This window comes from Meles meles, chromosome 19 (assembly GCF_922984935.1).
Source record: "Meles meles chromosome 19, mMelMel3.1 paternal haplotype, whole genome shotgun sequence".
In the NCBI taxonomy this organism is placed as follows: Eukaryota; Metazoa; Chordata; class Mammalia; order Carnivora; family Mustelidae; genus Meles; species Meles meles.
The window spans coordinates 888,797-911,176 of NC_060084.1; the positions used below are offsets into that span (position 1 = coordinate 888,797).

Consider the following 22,380-nt stretch of genomic DNA (forward strand, 5'->3'; position numbering starts at 1 on the left):
GCCCGCCGCTTCCTGCCGCGCGCGGGCTCCGAGGCTCCGGCAGCCGGTGCAATGGCGCGGGCCGCCGCGGGGGCCGGAGGGCGGCTGCTGCTGCTGCTGGGCGCCGCCGGGCTCGCGGCCGTGGGCGCGCCCAGGCCCCCCAACGTCGTGCTCCTGCTCATGGACGACGTGAGTGCGGCCGCCGGTCGGGCTCCCGGGACGGCCCCGGGCGACGGGGGGGCGGGGGGACTGGGGACAAGGACCGCACGGGGGGGGCGGCGAGGAGGTGGGGCCGGGGGCGCGCCGTCGGGGCGGGGGGGCGGCGGAGGGCCGCAGGCGGGGCGGACGGGAGGGAGGGCCCGCGCGGCGCCCACCGGCCCCCTAGACCCTGGTGGGCCGTCGGCGGTCTTGCCCCGGCAGCGCCGGACTGGGGGGCCCCGCTGGGCTGCCCCCTCTCCCAGCGCGACCGACTGCGGATGGCCCGGACCAGTTCCCCAGCACCGCCGGGGCCCCCTGCCTTCCCCCCGGGACTGGGTGCAGAGCTGACGGGACCCAGGCCGGGCTGCGGGGCGTCCAGGACGTGCGCTGCGGGGGCTGTTGCTGTCTCCCCGGTCGGGCTCTGGGTGGCTGGGACTTCTGGTGGGTCAGGTTTGTCTGGCTCCGCTGCTGGGGCGGGGGCTCGCTCCCGTCCCTCCGGCCCACCGGCCCTGTAGAGGTTAGTGGGGTGCCAGGCAGGGGACGGAGCCGTCCCGCTGTCTTTGTGACTTTGTCACCCGCCACTCGATCACAGAGGTTGGCAGTGAACTGCAGGTTTTGAACGTGGCGTGAGGTGTCGGGGTAGAACGGGAGCACAGGGGCAGGCCCGGCGCTTGGTGCCCCTCAGGGCCTGTCTCCTGTGCTGGCCTGCGCTCCTCAAACCCTGAAGGACCCCGCCACGACGCTGTCGGCGTGCCTGGGTGGATAGTGGAGGCCCCTGGAGAGGTTCCGGACGGGTCTGCAGAGAGCCTGAGGCCTGGTTCCGCAGTTTTCAGCACCGCCCTGACCTCCGGGGAAGGCCACGGGCTGGGGCTTGGGTTCCGTCACTGAGGGCCGACGGCGCGACGAGTCCAGCATCTGTAGCCAGGCCTCCCCGAAACCCGAACGAGTGGCGTTTGAGGGCTCCCAGGTTGGTGAACTCACGGGGTGCTGGCGGTGGGACCTCCCACCCTCACCTCGCCCTGGGCGTCTCCTCCGTCTGCTGTTCCCGCCAGACGTCCTTTATGACAAACTGGTCGTAGGAAACACGGCGCGTCCCGGGGTGCACAGCAGATCGTTGGGCTCCACCAGAGGTATGGACGCCCGGGAGGCACCTGGGTGGCCCAGTCCGTGAGGCACCCACATCTTGGTCTCAGCTCAGGTGTTGATCTCAGGGTCGTGAGCTCAAATCCTGCATTGGGCTCCATGCTGGGTGTGGAGCTAATGTACAGAAAAGGAAGAAAGAAGAAAAAAGGAAGAAAAGTGCAGAGGCTTGGGCCTCCCAGCCGGCCTCTGCAGCAGGACTAGTGTGGCATCGCGCCCGGCCTGTGGGGTCCGACGCCAGCCCCTGGTAGCAGGGGAGAACTGGACCGTGGCAAGCTGAAGAAGCAGTTGCTGTGGAAACGCCCACAGTTCGAGTCAGAAGTATTTTCAGTAAAAGTTGCTCAGGGTTCCCCCAGAAGGCCGGCAGAGAGCCTCACGGGAGCCTTTGGACCAGGGCCACAAGCCTTGCTCGGCTGCCCGGCTGTCCCGGGCTCAGCACTGAGGAGAGCTGCCTGTGAAACACTCTGGTTCCTAAGACTTAGTTCAGGGAAATGAACGTAGAATTTGTGACTCAGTAACTTCATTATTGGGGGGGGCGCCTGGGTGGCCCAGTCGGTTAAGCGTCTGCCTTTGGCTCAGGTCATGATCCCCGGTCCTGGGATCGAGCCCCACATCGGGCTCTCTGCTCAGCGGGGAACCTCTTTCTCCCTCTCCAGCTTCTCTGTGCTTGGGTTCCTTCTTACGCTGTCTCTCTGACTAATAAATAAGAATCTTAAAAATATGTAACTTTATCATTAAAATAACAATTTCTTTTTTTTTTAAGATTTTATTTATTTATTTGACAGACAGATCACAAGTAGGCAGAGAGGCAGCAGAGAGAGGAGGAAGCAGGCTCCCCGCCGAGCAGAGAGCCCGATGTGGGGTCGATCCCAGGACCCTGAGATCATGACCTGAGCCGAAGGCAGAGGCTTAACCCACTGAGCCACCCAGGCGCCCCAAGATAACAATTTCTTATTGTGAAAAGTTGAGGATTCTTAGATTGTGCTGAAAGATGCCGGACAGCTGTCCGTGGTTCTCTCCTGGGAATAACCGTAACCCTGTTTCTCTAATCCCACGGGCGTGCTCAGAGGGGCGCTGCTTCTGAAGCTGGTGCCAGGGTCCTCAGACCCCGTCCCGGCAGCAGCCCGGGAGACCTCGCTCACCCGCAGATAACCCGTCTTGGACGCACGTGCTCTCTGGCTCAGGGCGCGGCTTCTGCAGGCTGAGCCCGGAGGAGGCCGCCTTGAATAGGCTCCTTGCGCAGGCCAGACCCTGCCAGCTGCTCGGCCTTTCTGATGCCCGCCCTGTCCTCCCATCCGCGGTGACCGCGGGGTACACAGCCAGCGCCTGCTGCTTCCTCACCAACGCCAAGAGCGTTTCGTCTTGAAGGTGTGTTGAGAGGATCGTGTTTCGGGTACACAGAGTTAAAATACATTCACGTTTCTTCGGTTTCTTTGTGCCTCTCGGATGGGGCTGCGGGAAAAGGCAAACGTGCAAGTGGTGTTTCTGTTGCAAGCGTTGGCTCAGGCCGGAGAGGTCCTCCGCGGTGCTGCGCAACCAGCACCGAGGGTGTGCTTCTCGGGGACTTTGTGGGGAGCCCCCAGCCCGCCCCTGGGCACCCCACGCCAGGCAGCAGAGAACTGTAACAGCCGGCCGGGGGGCCAGGACTGGGGCCAGGCCTCTCTTGTGCAAGTTCCTCCTTGTGGCTTTGGGGTTGTTCGCAGCCGAGACGCAAAGACGTCACAACAGCTTGCGTCCTAGCTGGCAAACGCAGGTTAGTTCGGACATCTTGGTGACAAGCGACAGAAAACACACTCACAGTGACTCGGGCAGAAGCAGACGTCCTGGCTCTCCTGCTGGACGGGCCGGGGCCGTGGGGGCTTTTGGGTCCGGACCTGCAGCTACGGCTTCAGCCACCCTGCCGGGCCCCGGTGCAGGGCCCTGCGTGACGGCGTGGGTCGCTCCGGAGCCAGGCTCACCGGGGAGGGCCGGTCAGGGGGCAGAATGAGGGGGCAGTGGTGATGGGGCTCACCAGTCCCTTGGCTTCCCTGGGGGCGCCTGTCAGAGGCCAGGACGGCAGCCGTCTCACCATTCCTCGGCGCACTCAGGACCAGACGGGTCCCCCACGGATGTGTGCTGAGTTCAGAGGATGCTGACAGCGGTCTCTCCCGCGGAGCTGACTTTGCTCCCTTCTTCGCGGCTGGCAGGGCTGGGGTGGGCAGGGGCTTAGAGGCCCGCTCCCGAGCACCTGGACACTGACTGTGTCTTGGTTCTTTATCTGTACGGCTGCGGGAGTGCAGTTGGGCTGAACAGAAGCTGCTCTGGGGGGCGTGCGGTGGGCCTGGAGGCGGGGACCCCAGCGGGAGCCCCTGAGCCGCTGAGCAGACCATGCGTGTCCTTCCACACGTGTTGATGTGCGTCTGAGGGCCCAGGGTGACCCCTCACAGCCAGCAGTGAACAGCTCTCGCAGTAGTCTCGGAGTTCTAGGGGGGGAGGCCGGGCCCCAGGACGGGAAGTGAGTCCCGTGGCCTCCGCCTGCACTGTTTGCGGCTGGGTCAGGCTCGACCGAGCTCTCGGGCCCTCCCGCACCTGACTGGGGCACGTGGGCCCCGTCCCTGCGTGCGCGGCTTTGTGCAGGGCCTCACAGACTCTTGTCACTGAGGGACATTGTCTGCCTCCGGCTTAGCCTCCATCCTTCCTGTGGCCGCGCCGCCTCGGGGGTTTACTCGGTGCCAGTGCCTGTGGCCACCAGGCAGAGCGGCCGTTTCAGAGACATCAGAAGAAGCCGTGCCGGGGCATCCGGAGCTGAAAGGCCAAAGGGACCGGCTGCCGGCTGACTCGGGAGAGCCGGCCACGGCCCGCAGGGGCCTGCAGTCCGCTGACAGCGGTGCGGGGACGGTGTGCCGGCTGCCGGCCTGGTGTCACGGGCTTAGCTGGGCAGGCCCGCGGGCTCTCGTGAGCTCAGCGCCCGGTGCAGCCGCATACAGTCCACTTGAGGCCGTGTTCGTCGGCCCCTCGGCAGGCACCTGCCTCCTCTCCCCGGCTCCCACGACCCACCTCCCGGCCTTCTGGAGCTGCCTGTCCTGGCCCTTTCCGGAAACGGAACCCCACAGCGCACTGTCCTCGTAGCTGACACTGGCCCCAGCGTCCTGGCTCCCGGCCCAGCCGTGTCCAGTGTGCCTGTGCCGCTTCCCAGGGCATCGCCACTGACCACAAACAGGAAACTCTCCAGCCCCGATTCTGAGGGCCCAAGTCAGGGCAGCAGGGCGGGCTCCCGAGGCTCCGGAGGAAGGTCCTTCCTGCCACCGCCGGCTCCCGGCGGTCCCCGTGTGTAGCCGTGTCCCTCAGCCCGTGCCCCCTGTGCCTGTGTCCCGTCGCTCCCTGTTCTTCTGCACTGGATTTGGGGTCTGCCTTAGTCCCGTGGGTCTGCTTCCAGGCCGGTCACACCAGCGGCGTCTGTTTTAAAGTGGGCTCCGCTAGCCGGGCGCCCATTCGGGACTTGAACTCACGACCATGAGATCAAGGTCTGAGCTGAGATCAGGTCAGACACTTAACTGACGGAGCCACCCAGGCTCCCCTTCACCTGTGTTTCCACATACGGGGCCGTGCGTAGGTTCTGAGTGGACGTGACCTTCGGCCGGATGGCGCGGCTGGACTGCGGTCCATGTGTCCACCGAGCGGCCGTCGGATGCCTGGTGCGTTTGCTCTGGGCCGTCAGTCATGCCTCTGTGGACACTCGTGTGGTTTGTGTCGTTGTGCCTGGCGCTCGTGTCCCGTTCTCGCAGCTAGACCTGGGAGTGCAACAGCCCGTCACGTGGCCGCGCTGCGTCTCCCCGGGTGGGGGCCTCACCGTGTGTTTTCGGTCTCCGTTTGCGCACCCGCTCCTTCCTGTGGTGTGCTGGTTCGTATCCCGGGTTGCCGGTTCCCCGGGAGCCACAGGTGCGGCCGAGGCTGAGGAGCGGCGAGCACGTGGCCGTCCCCGCTAAGCCGGCCACGAAGCCGCTGACGGTGCCCATGGCCCGCGCCGGGCACCAGGGTGTACTGAGAGCGTGGTGGCTCGTGGGGCACAAGGCGGGCAGCTCCTGGCTGAGCTCTCACGCTTCCCCCAAGACGAAAGGAGGTCTGTGCCACGTCTCCATGCTCTCTTCTGCAGATGGGGTGGGGCGACCTGGGAGTATATGGAGAACCTTCCAGAGAGACCCCAAATTTGGACCGGATGGCAGCAGAAGGGATGCTTTTCCCAAACTTCTACTCAGCCAACCCGCTGTGCTCGCCATGTAAGCTGGGGCTGGCCCGTAGGCACAGGGAGCGGGGACCCACGCTCGGGCGCCTCCCGGCTTCCTTCCAAGCAGAGCACCAGCAGGGTGCAGGTGGGTGCGGCAGCCCTAGCCCTGTCCCGTCGGGGTCCCAGCACTTTGGGGCAGCTGGGCTCCCTGCTGTCACAGGCCGCCAAGGACACGGAGCGTGTCAGGGGTTTGGAGGCAGAAGTTGCTACCGGAGGCTCCTGCTTTCCTCTTTCCCAGAGCGCAGCGGCTCTGGGTGGTTCGGGACAAGCGCCCCGTCCTCCCAGGACAGCCACTCGTGCTGGGAAGGTTCCTTACGTGCCCCCCCAGGGAAGGGAAGGGAAGGAAGGCCGGTGTTGGGGGCCGTGCTGTGCCGTGCACGTAGCCCGCTAGGCCGTCACTCTGGAGATGCCGGCAGGAGTAGGAGCATCGCGAGCTGGCTGTGGGTCTGGCGTGGGACGGCACGCTCACGACGTTTCTGTTTCCTCGCTGTAGCACGGGCAGCTCTGCTCACCGGACGCCTGCCCATCCGCACCGGCTTCTACACCACCAACGGGCACGCCAGAAACGGTATGCGGTGCCGCGGGCAGCACCTGCAGCAGGGGGACGAGGGCCCAGGCGGGAGGGGGTGTCTGCCACCGTTCTCCTGTGCGACCTGGCGGCCGCTGGCCAGCTCTGTGAGCGCCAGCTGCTTGCCCGGGCTCCGAGGCTGTGTGTGGGGGCAGCCCGTCCTTCAGAGCAGGCCGCCGCCAGAAACACGCGTCGTCGTCAGTGGAGAGGAAACGGGCTGAGTGCTGGTCCTCCCGGGGACTTGGTGAAGAGTCCGGGCTCCTTCTCGACCACTGCTCTGCCAAGGACAGCCTGGGCAGACACCGCTCGCGGCTCCTTCCCTGCTGCTTTCCTGTGCCCGGGGCGGCCCAGCACCTGCGGCTCTGAGCGGGAAGTGTGCCAGGCCAGTCGTGCCCCGGGGTAGGAAGCAGAGGGAGCCCGTGCCAGGCCGGTCATGCTCTTGCAGCCTACACGCCGCAGGAGATCGTGGGCGGCATCCCGGCCGAGGAGCGCCTGCTGCCCGAGCTGCTGAAGGGGGCCGGCTACGCCAGCAAGATCGTGGGCAAGTGGTGAGTTCTGACGCTCCTGGGGGGCGTGCGCAGCCGGCGGGCGAGTGCAGGGTGCTGTCTGGGGGGACGCAGAGGGGCATCCGGCAGGCAGAGGACGGTCCCTTGGTGGGGGATCGTGAGGCCCCTGCGGTCACGATGGCAGAGGCCCCCGTGGTGTGCAGCCCGGGAGGCAGATGGGAAGGTCACAGGGTCTCTGCTCCCGCTCCCGAGCTGTGGGGCTCCTGGAAGAGAGCCAGGCCACCCTCCCCGGGAAGCCTTTCCGATGTCCGGCCGTCCGTGCCTGTCCCTCGCGGCACCGTGGCTCCTCTGCCCTTAGTCTTCCTGCACCTGCTGGCCCTGCCTTCTCGAGGACGGGCGCCCCGTGCACAGCACTGTGGTCACGGCCGTGGGGGCCCGTGGAACCCAGGACACTGAGCGTCAGGGAATCCTGGTGATCCAGGGGCTGCCTGACGAGAGCTTTCTCGCTCCCGAGCCTCGTCAGGAGCCGTCCTGCCGAGCGGCGCGTGGAGGCGGCGGCGGCCAAGTACAGCTCTGGGAATGCTTGTCCCCAGCCCAGTCCTGGGCACTGCCCAGAAAGCCCGGGGAGACTGCCGGGCCGTCTCTGTGGGGAGCCCATGGGAGGGATGGGCCCTGTGATGCCCGGCCCGGCAGCCGTACCCTGGGTCCAGCAGGCTTCCTGGGTGGGGGGGCAGGGGGGGAGTCCCAGTCTCGGCGGGGTCCGTCCCAGGGCTGTGGCCTGCACTGACCTTCCTCCCAGCCCAGTGCCACGGAGCCCGACTTCCGTGGCTTGAGCGAGTCTGGGGTGAGTGGAGGCTGGACTCACGTGAGAGCCCACTGCGGCCGCCCTGGTCCCCGGGGACTGCGGGGTCCCGAGGGACTGCAACCCGCTCGGGCTCACCGGCAGGCGGCGCTGGCCCCACTGCTGTCGGGAGCGACCCGCCTAGCAACAGCAGCGCCTCGGTCGGCCGCGGGTGTCGGGTGGAGGCCGCCTGAGCTGGCCGGTGTGTGCGCAGCCAGCGTGTCCCCTCTGGGCCAGCGCCGTGGGCGTGCGGAGATGTGACCGTGCAGAGCAGCGGCCCAGGCCGACCTAAGACGCGGAGAGGGAGCATAGAGCACAGAGGGATGATTAGGTTTCTGCAGCGAGCAGCCGCTGTAGCGCCCCTGCCCCTGCCCCCGGGGGAAGGCCCTGCAGAGGCCAGAGTCCACCGTGGCCACGCGGCAGTCGGGCGGCAGAGTGTTCGAGAACCAGCCGTGGGAGCCGAGGCCCCAAGAGTCACACTTACCAGCACCTTCTTAGACCCCGGCACTGGGCACCTCGGTTGTGGCCCCATGTGGCCTGCCCACCCCCACCTTGACCAAGTGACCAGAGCCTGGGCATCTGCATGGGCCAGCAGAACACTTCTGAGCAGGCCCCGGGGTCTCCTGGCCGCCTGCTCCAAGGCCTCCCCAGGGCAGCAGAGGAGGGAGACCCTGCTTTCCAGCTCGTGGCCGAGAGAGGCCCGTGGGAGCCCGCTGGCCCCGTAGAGCTACTGTGCTCCCCAAGAGCCCTGGGCGGAGTGGAAACCCCCGTGTGCCCGCGCCGTGCGCTCTGAGGGGCAGACAGCTCCGGCTCGAACTGCTGGGTCCTCCCTCAGCCGCCTCCTGTGGGCCGACCTGACGAAGGGAGGGTCGCGATGCCCGCAGTCCGGAGAGCCTGGGCTGGGGAGCGGCTTGGCCCTGGTCACCCCGCGGGCACACCCATCCCCGAGCTGGGCCTGGGTGCTGGGTCAGTGCGCAGCCTTGGCAGGTCCTGGAGCGTCCAGGCTGTGATGAGGCCAGGCCGGATGGTCAGCTTCCCCAGGGCCGCACAGCCGTCTTTTGGGGCGTGATAATCCGTAACCGCGGGAAGAGGCTCCCGAAAACCTTACTGCGAGGGGCTGGTGACCACCTCCCTGGGGTGTCGCCTTCCTCCCAATCCCGGAGAAGGCAGAAGCTACAAAACCGTCCCCAGAGATGGAAGAAGGAAGAAACCGGAGTGCGGAGAGTTCCGGGTGGCTTCTGGCTGGTGTGAGCTCACCGGGTGTCTTCCCTGCGCCCTCGCCGCACTCCGGAGGGATGCCTGAGCGCCCCTCTGTGCCCGGACACCCGCTGTGGCCAGGGCCGTGGGCTGTCGGCGGGGGTGGGCGGGGTCCTGGCACCCACCTGGAGAAGGACGTCTCGGGGCGCCTGGGGCTCAGCACACACAAGGAACTGTCCGTGCGCAGGACTTTGGGGTACCCTGAGCAGCGATCCCTAAAGCGTGCGGGTTCCCGTTTCTAGGCATCTGGGCCATAGGCCCCAGTTCCACCCCCTGAAGCATGGATTCGACGAGTGGTTCGGGTCCCCCAACTGTCACTTTGGACCTTATGACAACAGGGCCAGGCCCAACATCCCTGTGTACAGGGACTGGGAGATGGTCGGCAGGTAACGGTCCCGCCCGCCCCGCCCCGCTTGCGGCTGAGCTCAGCCCTGCCCTCTGGTGCTGCTCTGGGGGCGGGTCCTGGTTCTGGAACGGCCTCCCTTCCCCAGGCTCAGCTTTGTCAGCCGGTGGTTCTGCCGCGGGCGAGGAGGACCACGGCCTAGGGCTGCTGCTCGAGCTGCCCACAGGGGACTTTAGCGTGGGAGAGGTTAGGACCCCCGAGGTGTGTCACGGAGCACCGTGTTCTGCTCCTGAGCTTTGGTTCCTGAAGCCGTTGGGCAGCCCTGGGCTCCGGCTCCGAGGCCGTCCGCCTGCACCAGGCTGGCCTGTGGCTGTGTGCCGGGAGCCCACGGGGCTGCTCCCTTCTTCGGGAGCCTGCCCGGAGCTCTGCTGCCCAAACACGTGGCTCCCCGGCGCCTGTCTGGCCTCCCGCCTGCCTTCATGGCACCACAGTGTGGCCCCGCTCCGCCCGCCCCGCTCTGTCTCCAGCTTCGTCCAGCTTCACTGTCCTCCCTGCCCGCCTTTAGTGCTGCTTCACGTTTTTGGTAGAAGTTCTCGCGTTGGGGCCGGAAAGCGGGTTGGGCCCGTGCGTTTCCAGGACAGCCTCGTTGAGGGAAAACGCACCCCGTTGGAAGCGGGGCTCGGGGGTCCTGGCATGCTCGTGCCCTGCAGACACGGCCAGCGCAGAGCGCCTGTGCCCATGAGCTGCCGCCCGCTGGCCTCCCTGTGTCCTCACACGCCGCTGCTCCCAGGTGGGGCTGCCGTAGGGCCTTGTCCTCGACCCGCCCGGGGCCTCTGGAGGGGCGCACGCCTCTGGGTCGTTGGCGCACCCGGCCGTGTTTCCCTCCTCCTGTGAACGGGGCAGTACCCTCCTGGGACATCAGGGAGGAGGAGCTCGCTTGGCTTCCGGGAGGCGGATTTTGTCGGGTCTGTGTTACTTTCAGATACTACGAGGAATTCCCGATCGATCCGAAGACCGGGGAGGCCAACCTGACGCAGGTGTACGTGCAGGTGACCGACGCGTGGGCCGGGCGGGCGCGGGGAGGCCGGCCTCCGGGCAGACGAGCAAGGCAGTGTCTCCCCGCAGGAAGCACTGGACTTCGTGCAGAGGCAGCACGCGGCTCGGCGCCCCTTCTTCCTCTACTGGGCCATCGACGCCACTCACGCGCCCGTGTATGCGTCCCGGCCCTTCTTGGGCACCAGCCAGCGAGGGCGGTGAGTCCTTGGTGCTAGGGACGTGGACCCCCACCCGGAGAGTTCAGCTGAGCTTGATTGCCTCCAGGGACGGGGCACTCGGCCATTAGGTGTCAGTTACCCTCGCGGGAAGAGATGGCCGCTCCCCTGATTCCCCGAAGCCGCCCGTCAGCCGGTCTGTGTGGAGGAGGGTTGCCGTGGTGCAGCGGGTCCGTTCTGGATTAACTCTGGGAACTGGACTTCTCCTCTCCCTCTCCTCTGAAGCCAGCCCGTCTGGTATGCTGTCCGTCCCCGAAGTCGTGACTTCTCTGCTCACTGACGCCCTTTCTCCCCTTAGGTACGGGGACGCTGTCCGGGAGATTGATGACAGTGTTGGGAAAATCCTGAGCCTTCTCCGGGACCTGAGGATCGCAGAGGACACGTTCGTTTTCTTCACCTCCGACAACGGCGCTGCCCTCATTTCTGCTCCTAAACAAGGCCAGTGTTCCAAGCAGCCTCGCTTCCCCAGATGGGGCTGCCCTTGGGACACTGAGACCTCTGAGGCTCCATCAGGGCCACTCAGCCCTCCTAGGGGCCCCGTCCAATGGGGGAGATGCCCGCTCCCTTCCTGAGGGCCCTCGTCCAGTGGGAAGACTGTCGCCCAGGAGACTGGCTGGGGCATCTCCAGGCCTCCTGGACCCAGCCCCTACCCCAGAGTGCGGGCTTGGCTCAGCGAGGAGCCGCCGCAGGGCCGTGACCCTGCCGAGGCTGCTCAGCAAACTCACGGGCTGTTGCCCTTGGGGAGCAAGGGGTTCCACCTGGTGTCCTGTAAGCGTATCTGTTCCCCCTCCCCTGTCATGGTGCCATATCTTTTTGTCCCATTTTCCTTTAAGGTACTGGGGCCTCAGCAGGGCCCTGAGTCACTCAGAGGGCTCTGGAAGGAAGGCCACGGGGAGCAGGAATCCCAGGGGGACAGGCCTCGGCAGGGAGGTGCCAGGGGACTGTGCGGTCGGGGGAGCCCCGCAGCTGGTGTGGGTACAGACAGGTTCAGGCTGAGAAGGAATCATGCTGGCACAGAGCAGCAGTTCAGGGTCTGGGTCCAGCTGGTCTGGGGCCCCATGGGGCCATTCACGGCCCAGGAGGGACCTCATCCTCACGCAGGCGCTCCGCACACTGCCATTGGTCCCAGAGGTGAGGGCAGGGCCCCTGCATCCCTCCCCGCAAAGACCCGGGGCCTGGCTGCACGCGACAGTCCCTGCCGCGCCTCCCAGCTCCGCGCTGAGAGCCCCCGACATGCGGCCCTTGCCAGGACCACCAGCGGTGCCCCGTCCTCATGCCTGAAGTGGGGGCCGCTTCCCACACACGCAGTCCACGTGCTTGCTTGTAAGAACGCAAGTCCGTGGGCTCGCCTCGCCGCTTGCAACGCAGAGGTAGACAGCAGTCGGGCCTCGTCATTCCATTCGTCTCAGCCCCGTGAAGCCCAGGGAGGAGCCGCGTCCGTCCTTGCTGTTCCCTGCGATGCCCTTGCCTGGGCCTCTGTCTTCCCGTGTTCGCTCGCTTGTCGCCCGGATGCACCCTTCCTTGCTTTTCTCTTGGGGTCTCTGTGCGCTAACGCGGGGAGCCGGGGTGCGGGTCCTGCGTCAGAGCAAGAGCCTCTCCTGTTCCCCCCGGGGGCCGGGCTCGTGGGCACCCGGGGCAGCAGGCGGGGGTGGCAGCGACCACCGTTCGCGCTGGGCTCTGGGAGGGAGCCAGCCTGGCCGGGGCCATCTGCCCTCCGGTGCTCCCCATGTGTGTGGTTCAGGACCGAACCTGCCCCGTCCCCAACCCCCTGCTGGCACTGGGGGGACACGTTTTGATTAGACCCCCCATCCCCACACAGAGGGGACGCTCAAGGACAGGAACATGTAAGTCACAGTCCCTGCAGGCAGTCGTGAACCCCACTGAGCTGCTCCCCAGGAACCTGTGTCCCAGCCCCACCTAAGGGCAGTCGTCACAGTCTCCATTTCTGAGCACGCGCGCTGCCTCCGGGACACAGTGTCACTGGCTGACCGTCTCCAGGCATCTGATCTTGACCTTGAGGCCCGAACTCTGTGGCTGGGCCTTTCAGCAGCGTCACCCCGTGGACCCAGGAAGGCTGGGGGCAGTCTGTGACGGAGCCCTCCTGAGAGCAGCGGGCCAGCAGGGTGGACGCCCTGGGGACTCGGGGTCGGCGGCTGACGCGCGACGACTCTGTCTCCCCAGGCGGTAGCAACGGCCCGTTTCTGTGTGGGAAGCAGACCACGTTTGAAGGTGGGATGCGGGAGCCTGCGATCGCGTGGTGGCCCGGCCGAGTCCCTGCGGGCCAGGTGAGTGACGCGGGCCGCTCTTGGAGCTCAGACTGCCCGCTCCACGCCAGGAGGCGGCTGGCGAAGGCCGGGTGGGGCGGGCACCGGGGCGTCGGGGCGGTGTTAGCACCTGCCGTCCGGTGACGAGGCTGCCTTGCAGCGAACGTGGCGGTCCTGAGTTCCACTAAGTTAAGCAGGTTTCTTTTCTGCAGGACTTGTCAGAGCTTTAGCGTGCTAATGGACATGACAAACACCCGGCAGGCACAGGGCATGCTGAGTTCCTACAAGCTTGCTTGGCCACAGAGTCTCCCGCCGGCCACTGGCCCTCCCAGTGGAGCCCTTTCCTGCCCCAGATCTCCCTGCTCTGCCCTCCCTCCACCGGGAACCCACACGCAGGGTCTTCGCTCACGGGGCAGCTTGGTTCAGACTCCTGGGGAATACGGGGTCTTAGGGCTCCCGTTTTGAAATACTCTTCTCACGGTCTCTGAACTGGTCTCTCGCCCCTTCCGACGCCCCCGGGCACACTGGTATCGGTGCAGCCCTCACAGCAACACTGCAAGGGACATGGGTCCCCTGTGGTTTCCGTCACAAGTGCAGCGCTCCGTGCCTTCCACGACACCCTCCTCCGCTGGGCCGGAGGTCGGAGACCGGCCGGGCCTCCTGAGCCCCTCACAGCGTCACGGGGCTGGTTCCTTCTCAGGGGAGGATCCGTTTCCCCGCCTGGAGCGGGGTCAGGGGCTGGGCCCAGGGCGTGTGCACCCGCGTGTGGGTGTCGGGCAGAGAAGGCCTCTGTCCGTGGCCCCCGGCTGCCCTCCGGTCAGGGCGGGGCTCCCCGGGTACACCCACGTCCTGTCTTTCCAGGTAAGCCACCAGCTGGGCAGCGTCATGGACCTCTTCACCACCAGCCTGGCCCTCGCGGGCCTGGCCCCGCCCAGCGACAGAATAATAGACGGCCTGGACCTGCTGCCTGCCGTGCTGTGGGGCCAGCTGACGGACAGGTGCGTGCCCGCGGGCGCCAGCGCCCCACACCAGGGGACAGAGCCAGGCCTGGCTGACAAGGCTGTTTCCTCCCCAGGCCGGCTCGGGGCAGGGGGAGGACCTGAGGAGCGAGAGCCCCGGCGCTCCGAGACCACCCCAGCATCTGGGGCGTCGGCGCCCAGGCCCATGGCTCGGGCTGGAGGGAGTTCTGCCTGAGTGTCCGGCTGCCCAGACCCCTGGGGCCCGGACTTGGCTGGGGCTTCGCTGGTGCCGGACCCAGCTTCTTCCCAGCTTGAGACCAGCTGCTGTTGTGCTCAGACAATCAGTTTTCCAGGCTGCCCGAGGAACATGGCTTGTGAGACACTAAGTCTCATGGCTGGGAAGGCAGCCGCCCCCACCGCAGAGCCACTGAGGCCTGGGTCTGGGGTGGTGAGACGGCGTCAGGCGCTTCCGACCGTGCTTGTCTTTTCTGTCCCGAAGCCTGGACAAGAACGTGTTGACTCGGGGGAGGGAGTGCGGCGGTGGTGGCTTCGCAGGCGGGGTCTGCCCGGAGCCGAGGGCCAGAGCCTCCCTGCCCGCCGCCAGCCTCACGCCGGGGCCAAGGACCCAGGGGCCCGACCACCCCCTGCGGCCCAGTGGACCTGTTCACCACTGTGCCCAGTGGGAGCCCAGCATGGTCGTTTCTGTGACCCGTTTCTCCTGCCTCCTGACCCTTTCCCTCACTCCGCGACAGGCCGATATTCTATTACCGCGGCAACACGCTGATGGCGGCCACCCTCGGCCAGTACAAGGCCCACTTCTGGACCTGGACCAATTCCTGGGAGGAGTTCAGACAGGTGAGGGGGCTTGGGGCACCATGGGCTCTGCAGGCCCGCCACCCCGCTTTTAGGAGGATGCCTCTGGACAGAGCAGACCAGGACCAGAGGCCACTGCGGAGGACAGGTGGCCCCAGGCCTCTCGTGCTCGCCACCTGACTCGTAGGCCCGCAGACTCGCTGTGGCAGCGGGCCCCAACCTCTCCCAGACCAGTCTCAGCACAGGGCACGGCAGAGTCCTCTCCCCCGCCGGCCCGCTCAGCCCTCCAGCTCGAGTCCAGGGTCCCCGCCCCTGCCCACAGCTGAGCCCGCCCGCCTTTCAGGTACAGTGTCAGCCATCCTCAGCACCTGGCCCCATGTCTTGTCAGGCAGGCCTGCCCATGGTTTGCCCTTTAGGTGTGCAGAGGCTAAGAGGTCGTAGGAGCCCCCGAAAACCCAGAGCTTGGCTGTGCAGGCTTGGGGGCAGCTGTGTGGCCTCATTGCTCCCTCCTGGGGCTTTCTGCGGCCCAAGTGTCTAGGCGGCATGGGGGCAGTGTTCCAGGAGCCACACCTCAGGCCTCCCTGGGGCTCCGGGGACTCTCGGGGCAGGGTTCAGGCAGCCCCAAATGAGACCCGTCCCAGCTTCCACCCAGGCCGGACCCCAGAAGAGCTGCGGGAGCTTCTTTCAGAAGGAGGGCTGGGAAAGCCTGGAAGGTTCTGCAGGTGGAGCCGTAGCCTGTGTGACCTGGGCTGACAGTATTTATGGTGGGGCCCGGAAAGATCCGGAGAGGCCGCTCTCCTCCCCCGGACACGTGGCTCCCGCTCCCTCGGGGCTCTTCGCTTGGCACCCTTCTGAGTTCCCAGGAGACAGGCACGGGCTTCTCTTCCCCCGGGGGAGTCCATCCCGGGAGGCAGCTGCCCAAAGGGGAGTGGGCTCACCGCCGGCTGTTCTGATGGCCCTTCCAGGAGCTGAACGTGCCAGGGCCGGCTTCGTTCAGGAGTCATCAGGCTGCCCGGCTGGGGCTGCCCAGCCAGGCCCAGGCCGGCTCCCAGCCTAAGGGAGAGGCCGGGGGCTGCGTCCCCGCGGGGGTGTGCGGGTCTGTGGTCCCCGGCGTGGACCCTGCTCGCTGCCCAGCTATACTCTTGTCCCTGGGGTCCGGCCGCGTCCCAGGTCAGGCTTTTCCGTTCCCCGAGGGCTAGCTGAGCGGGGAGGGCCGAGGAGAGGGGACAGACCAGCTTCCCTGCGGCAGCCCGTGGTGCAGCCGAAGTGGCTGCACATGCGCCCGTGGTCCCCTGCGCTTGGGGCCACTCCCAGACTCAGACTCTGTGCACGGCTCCGAGGGCCAGGGCTGCGGAGGGTCGGGTGCAGCCTGGGCTCCAAGGGAGAAGGGGCCACGTGGGCTGGCCTGGCTGTGATGTCCCAGGGGACAGCAGTCGTGAGGGAAACCCGGTGCTGGTGAACAGTGTCCTTGGCTCGCAGCCAGGTGAGGATTTGTGTTTTCTGTCTAGACTGGTAGCGGCCAGCTTTTTCGTGCTGGAGGCTGTGGGCTCTCCTGGGGTCAGATCCCCGTGTGTTCTCCAGCACTGCTACTCCCAGAAGGTCAAGGGGTCACCCACTTTGGAACCCACTTGGGCGCGCGTCACTGGCTTCTCCGGCTTCGAGCCTCCTTATTTTTCAGCCTCTGGCTCAAGAGTCACAGCTCAGTGCGGACAAGTGGAATTTCACGGGTTCCTAACCTCCCTGCTTTATTGAAAAGCAGAATGCTACCTGCTTCGCTGACCAGCTGTCCGTGACAGACGCAGGGGGGTTGGACACGGGGTGTGGGGGCGCCCATCGACTGGACTGGCCCCTGCAGAAAGCCTTCCCCGGCTGCCAGTTCTGGGGTTCGTGAGCACCGGTGTACCCGTCTCTGTACAGCCGTCCCTCCAGACCCTCCCTTAGGCCATGTCCTGTGTTGGCTGAAGACTGGAGCTAAGCTGCTTGAGGGGCCCTGGGCTCACCGGGGTGTCAGGATTTCCTCGGGGTACGGCTGGCTTTTCCTGTTCCCGAGTCGGGGTCCCACAGCCCGCAAGCCTTGGGGACACAGCTCCAGGCCGTGAGCGCAGCAGCTTCGGGAGGGAGGCCAGGGCCGTCCCAGCACCCGGATGGGGCTCGGGCCACACACTGACCTCAGAGGCTGAACCTGTCCCACAGTGTCCCCCCAAAGGAGCCCCGAGGGCAGAGGTAGCCTGGGAGGTTGCAGAACTGGGCCTGTCTGGGGGGCTGGGGCCATACACCTGAGCCTCGATGCACATGGTCTGCTCTCCTGTGTCCTCGGACACGTCAGCAGTAGCGTCTATCAGGCCCTGCTGTTCCCGGCGCCTGGGCTGCCACCATGGGCCTGTCCTGGCTCCCGGGCGGCCTGCAGGGAGCGCTGAGCCGCACAGGCTGGGGCTGCTTTGCTCCGGAATTCGGTGACAGGCAGGCCCCCAGACGGGCTGGAACAGTTTGTTTAACTGGTAGCACTTTTTTTCCTTTTTTTGCTGAGATTTCAGTTTTTAACCAATTTCTACACCTAGCGTGGGGCTCAGACAACTCTGATATCAAAAGTTACACACGTCACCAACTGAGTCACCCAGGTGCCCCTAAAATATTTTAAAGAGGTTTATTCCCCCGGGGTGCCTGGGGGGCTCAGCTGGTAAGCGTCTGCCTTGGGCTCAGGTCAGCATCCCAGAGTCCTGGGATCAAGCCCTGCGTCGGCCGGAAGTCTGCGGCTCCCTGTGCCCCTCACGTCACTTGTGTTCTTTCTCTCTCTCAAAGAAATAAGTAAAAATCTTTAAAAAAAAAACCCAAACAAAACAAAACAAAACAAAATCACTTCCCTGCCCTGAGAAGGGGCTGCCGGCAGGATACAAAACACAGGCACGGGGGCGCCTGGGGTGCTCAGTGGGTTAAGTCTCTGCCTTCAGCTCAGGTCATGATCTCAGGGTCCTGGGATCGAGCCCTGCATCGGGCTCTCTGCTCAGCAGGAAGCCTGCTTCCTCCTCTCTCTCTGGCTGCCTCTTTGCCTTCTAGTGATCTCTGTCAAATACATAAATAAAATAAAAAATAAAACTGTAAAACACAGGCACGACGGCTCAGCGGCTCGGCAGCCAGGGCGTGGGAGAGACGCCGTCCTACAGGAGGCCGGCCCTCCGCCGTGCTCAGCCCGGGGACACTCTCGTGGCATGTCTAGGGATGTAGCAGGTGGGAGTGAGACGGGCCGGCTTGCCTCGGGGAGCTCGAGGTCCCTGCCTTCTGGGCTCCTGGGGCGCACGCGTGCCCACACGCACACACAGCCCTCACCGCCCTCCCGGCCTCCCGTTTCAGGGCATCGATTTCTGCCCTGGGCAGAACGTCTCAGGAGTCACCACCCACACGCAGGAGGACCACACGGAGCTGCCCCTGATCTTCCACCTGGGACGGGACCCCGGGGAGAGGTTCCCCCTCAGGTGAGCCGGCCCCGAGCAAAGGCAGGCGCTCACTGGCGGGCTGGGCACTGCCAAGTAAAGGCACGTCCTGAGCTCTTGGAGATGCGCGGCGGGGAGAGGGAGGTCCTCTGTGTCCGCCTCTGCAAACGTGTGCGCAGCCTGCCTCCTCAGGTGTTCCCATCCGCCTGGTCTCTGTCCCTCCACCACGGTCCATGTGACCCAGTTACGTGACCCCGGCCCTGAGCAGCCTCTGCGTGTGCGGTGGACGAGCCCCTCCGTGCCCGGCGGGCAGCACCAGCATGAAAGATCCACCCCGGGGCTTCTCCCGGCGAGGCTCTGAGGCGGGGCCTTGTGGTGCCAACCGGGACGCTTGAGACACTTCCGGGCCCTTTGCCCAGCATAGAGGCTGGGGACCGTGAGAAGGAGACAGACAGGCCCCGCGCCTGCCCACACCAGAACCTCACACGCGGCGTTACTGGCCGCGGGGAGTTCGTGGGGACAGTGAAGGCGAGGTCGGGGGAGGTCATCCTGGATCAGGATGGCCCTGCCTCCAGAGAGTAGCCTTGGGAGACAGAAGAGGGGACACACATGGGGGAGAGGCCACATGAAATTGGAGGCAGAGATGAAGGGACACGCACTTCCCCGGGAGGTGCGTTCCTGCCTGGATCTCGGCCGCAGCCTCTAGACCTGGGAGGGAAGGGAGCCCAGGGGCCTAAACCCCAGTCTGTGGCCACGTGTCTCGGAGGCTCCAGGACACCTTCCGCTGGGAGCTGGGAGCTCCTCGCGGGTATCAGCAGCCACAGGTGTGGAGCCCAGGGCCGTGTGCGCGTGGGGCTGGGGATCAAGCTAAACCAGGGGGAGGCTGGGAGGAAGCAGTCCGAGCCCCTCTCCTGTCCCCGGAAGTAACTTCATAGCCAACACCCAGCAGGGCCATGGGAGCCGATGGCAGGGCCTGGTTCTGGGGGAGCCACAGGCCGCGCCTCTGCCCACGAGGCCTCCCGCAGCCTGACTGCCCCCAGCGTCACCCAGAAGTCACACATGTGCCCGTCCTTCAGAGGATGAGAGCCAGGTGGACCTTGCTGCTGAGATGAACGACCTTAGCTTAAGCCTGTCCTTCCCAGTGCATCTGGCCAGAGGAGGGGAAAGACTTGACACGGGTCTTGAGGCCTGCTCCGAAAAGCTTGCAAGCCGTGTGTGTGGAGAGCGCGGCCTGCAGGGTGGAGTGGAGGGCCTGAGGTTCGGGGTGACCTGGGAATGCCACGGCTGCAGACCCAGAGACCGTGGGGAGCAGGGCGGGACCCCTGCTCCTGCCACACAGATCTGGGCCAGAGGGACTGGGAAAGCGGGAAGGCCCCAGGTCTGCTCAGGGGCGCCCATGGTCCTGTTGGTGCCCTCGGTGGTGCTGGCTGGGGCTCGGACCCCAAACGCTGAGTCAGGGGTCATGGCCGCTGTGCCTGCGGCCTCGTCTGTGGGGCAGTTCCTGAGGTGCATGCCAGGCCTTGTGCACAGAGGGACAGAGGTAGGGGCCACCGGCTGGTGGCTCCACTGGGGGGTGGACCCCTCGCTCCCCAGGCCCCTTCCCCCGCTGCTTGAGTGGCCTGTCCCACTGGCCAGCCTGGGCCTCACTCCTCAGTGACCTGGTCCTCTTGCCTCTAGCTTTGCCAGCCCTGAGTACCTGCATGCCCTTCGCGGGGTCACCCTGGCCGTCCGGCAGCACCAGGAGACCTTGGTCCCTGGACAGCCCCAGCTCAACGTGTGCAACCGGGCCGTCATGGTGAGTGCTTGAGGGGCCACAGGTCGCGAGTGCCGGGAGGCTGTCCCGGGGACCGTGGAACGTCTGCGCAGCCCACACCCTCTCCCTGCTCCTCGACTGGGAGCTGTCTGGGGTTGCAGAGACTTCTAGCAGTGGAGGCGACTGCTGGGCAGTATGGCAGGACGCCGGTAGACCGTGGGCCTCCAGAGGTTGCCGGGGCTGCGGGCTGGACCCCTTCCCCTCCTGCTGCTCTGCGCAGACCCTGCAGGGGTGGCGGGGAGTTGCTTGGCTCCTGGACAGGTGTGGGCCAAGCGCCTCCCACTTGGGGTGTGAATACAGTGGACTGATGGCCTGAAGGTCCTTTCCCTGGAACTGAGGGTGTCTGGCTCCCTGCTCCGGACATGGGTCATTCAGGTGTCCCAGTATCCGAAGCTTTGGCTGCGAAGCCCACCAAGCACCGTCAGGATGCTGTGGCCCAGCCTCCTGGCCTGACGGCCCCTCTCCCTGAGCCGCGCATCCCGCAGCCCCGCATGGTGGTTCAGAGAGCAGCCGGGCACCGTTGACGCTGCCCTGTGTGGAGTTTGGTCTGCTCTGAGGGGCCAGGGCAGCGTGGGGGGAGCACACCAGGGGCAGAGTCGGGCGTCAGCCGCGTGTTCTGGGCGCTGAGCGTGATCCTAGGGCGGGCAGGGCTGCCTCGGTAGCCAGGGCCAGGGTGGGGTGGCCTGTCGCTGCTGTCCACGCCTGCCGCTTCGTGTCCTGAAGCTCCCCACAGAAGGACGCTCGGGGCAGAAGCCCCCAGGGCTGCCTCCCTCCCTCCGTGGGGTGGTCTGCCTTCTGAATGCACAGAGTAAAGCAGGAAGGTACCCGTCTCAGGACCACCAAGGTGCCTGGGGTCCCAGGAGTCTGAGAGTCCTACGTGCCTGCTCCAAGCTCCGCCTTTAATCCCACTGGGAAGGCGAGCTGTCCCCACCCCAGCACGTCCTCTGTCAGGCAGTGTGTGTGGTGCCCGCGTCCCTCCCCACTGCGGGATGTAGCGGGCGGCGGGGTGGAGGGAACTGGCCGGGGCGTGACCGCAGCTGCCTGACCCCTGGACCCGCCCCCCCCCCCAGTCCCGCAAGTGAACTGAAGGCAGCCCAGAGTGTGTGGCGCAGCCCGCAGAGTCGAACGCCGGCTCCCCACCCCGAGTCCGGCTGGCTGGGCGGAGTCTGTTCTGCACACACCCTGTGCTTTGCTCTGTGTCCAAGGTCGAGAGTAGCTTTCTTCTCCGAAGCCTGGCCAGCGCCCCCTCCCCGCCCGGGCAGCCACAAGCCATGTGATGCCATCCAGGGCAGGAGAGACCTTCAGTGGGGTTCTCACTGCCCTCGATACTCTGATTCAGGGACAGCCTGTGAGGCCCGCTCTGGGGGGACGCCTCCAGAGTGACTTGGAGTCTCCCTACTGAGGCGCAGAGACCCCCGTGGGCAGTGGGAGGCCATGGTGAAGCAGGGAAGGCCCCCTCCTCCGGACCAGGAGAATACGGCCCTATGGAGGGGCCCCCCGTGCTCCACTGGAACAGGTCCGCTCTCCCTGCAGCTGACCGGCGGGGAGCTCTCTGTGGAGGGTCTTGAGCAGGCTGCGAGGGCCCTCCCGGGTCAGCCCTTCTTGAAGTGTGGCTCTGGGCCGTGGCTGCTCACACCCGGAGGCCAAAGGAGGAGATGGGACGGGGCAGGACTCTGGCCACTACGGAGCCCAGACGTGCTTAGAGTAACTTGCTGTTCTCTCTCAATTCTCACTACCAGCACTGGGCGCCCCCGGGCTGTGAAAAGTTAGGGAAGTGCTTGCCGTCCCCGGAGTCCGTCCCGGAGAAGTGCCCCTGGCCCCACTAGAGCCTGCGACCAGGAGGACTCTGGCCTCAGCGCTCCCTGCTGGACGAGCCCTGAGCCCCGGCTGCCCTCGGGCGGTGCCCACACCAACAGACCTCATCGGCAGCCAGCAGCGGGACCTGCTGGTTCCATGTGCCGGAGACCCAGCCCTGGCGTCCCTCAGCCCTCCTGGTCCGGCCGACCCTGCCATGAGGACCCACAGCTTCATAGCCTGAGAGCTGAATGCTGCCCTCCGACCTCCCTCTGCCGGCCTCCTCCAGACCCCTGCCTCCATCCTGGGACCCAGAGGACAGGGCTGCGACCTGAGTCTCACCGTCACAGTTGGCCCCGCCAGTCCCGTGTTGGCCCCTTGGTCCTGTGCACAGGGCCCCTGCGCCCCACTGAATGGGATTGTGAAGGCAGAAGGGGATCCTGACAATCGCCAAGGCAGACCTGCCTGGTCCAGTGGGGACCTTGACCTTCCCCCTTCCTTAGGGATCCTGACCCCAGGACCCTGTGGCGAGTCGGTGCCTCTCGGGTGCCCTGCCAACCCTCCTCCCCGGGGCTCCTAGTGTTGCCTGGCGCGGGGAGCCTAGCGAGCCGTCGCCGCCTTCGGTAGAGGCGTGTCCACGCGCCCGCGGCGCTTGCGAGGCCGGAGCTGCGCCGCTGCAAGACTTGGGGAATGACCAAGAGAAGCTTTAGAATAAAGGGCGCGCATTTGGGGGTTCTTTTTTAAGAGCTGCGTTTTTGCGGAAGTCGGCCGGAGGGGAGCGGGGTGCCGGGGTGGAATTCGCTGCGTCCCGCCTCGGGGCGGCCGAGCCACCAACCCACCTCCGCGGACGGGGCGGTGCTCTCGCGTGGCCCCGGCCCTTCCTCCTCCCGGACTCTTCGTGGGGCCGGCCCCGCCCCGCGGCACTTCCCCGGGAGCCCGGCC

General features: G+C 66.2%; 1 protein-coding gene across 2 annotated transcripts; it reads left to right on the top strand.

Moving 5' to 3' along the window:
• Position 1: 1 nt before the first annotated feature.
• GALNS (galactosamine (N-acetyl)-6-sulfatase) lies at positions 2-22,285 on the top strand. 2 transcript variants are annotated; one of them, XM_045987351.1, is made up of 14 exons: positions 2-168; positions 5,450-5,573; positions 6,075-6,149; positions 6,595-6,697; positions 8,996-9,139; positions 10,079-10,145; positions 10,222-10,349; positions 10,666-10,805; positions 12,549-12,652; positions 13,493-13,629; positions 14,343-14,445; positions 17,752-17,873; positions 19,509-19,626; positions 21,384-22,285. In XM_045987351.1, the coding sequence occupies exons 1-14, from the start codon at positions 52-54 to the stop codon at positions 21,468-21,470; spliced, it is 1,569 nt and encodes a 522-aa protein (XP_045843307.1). In that variant the 5' UTR covers positions 2-51; the 3' UTR covers positions 21,471-22,285. The 2 variants fall into 2 exon arrangements, with proteins under 2 accessions (XP_045843307.1, XP_045843308.1); XM_045987352.1 differs by lacking the exon at positions 5,450-5,573 and having other exon boundaries at positions 53-168; positions 21,384-22,284.
• Positions 22,286-22,380: the final 95 nt, after the last annotated feature.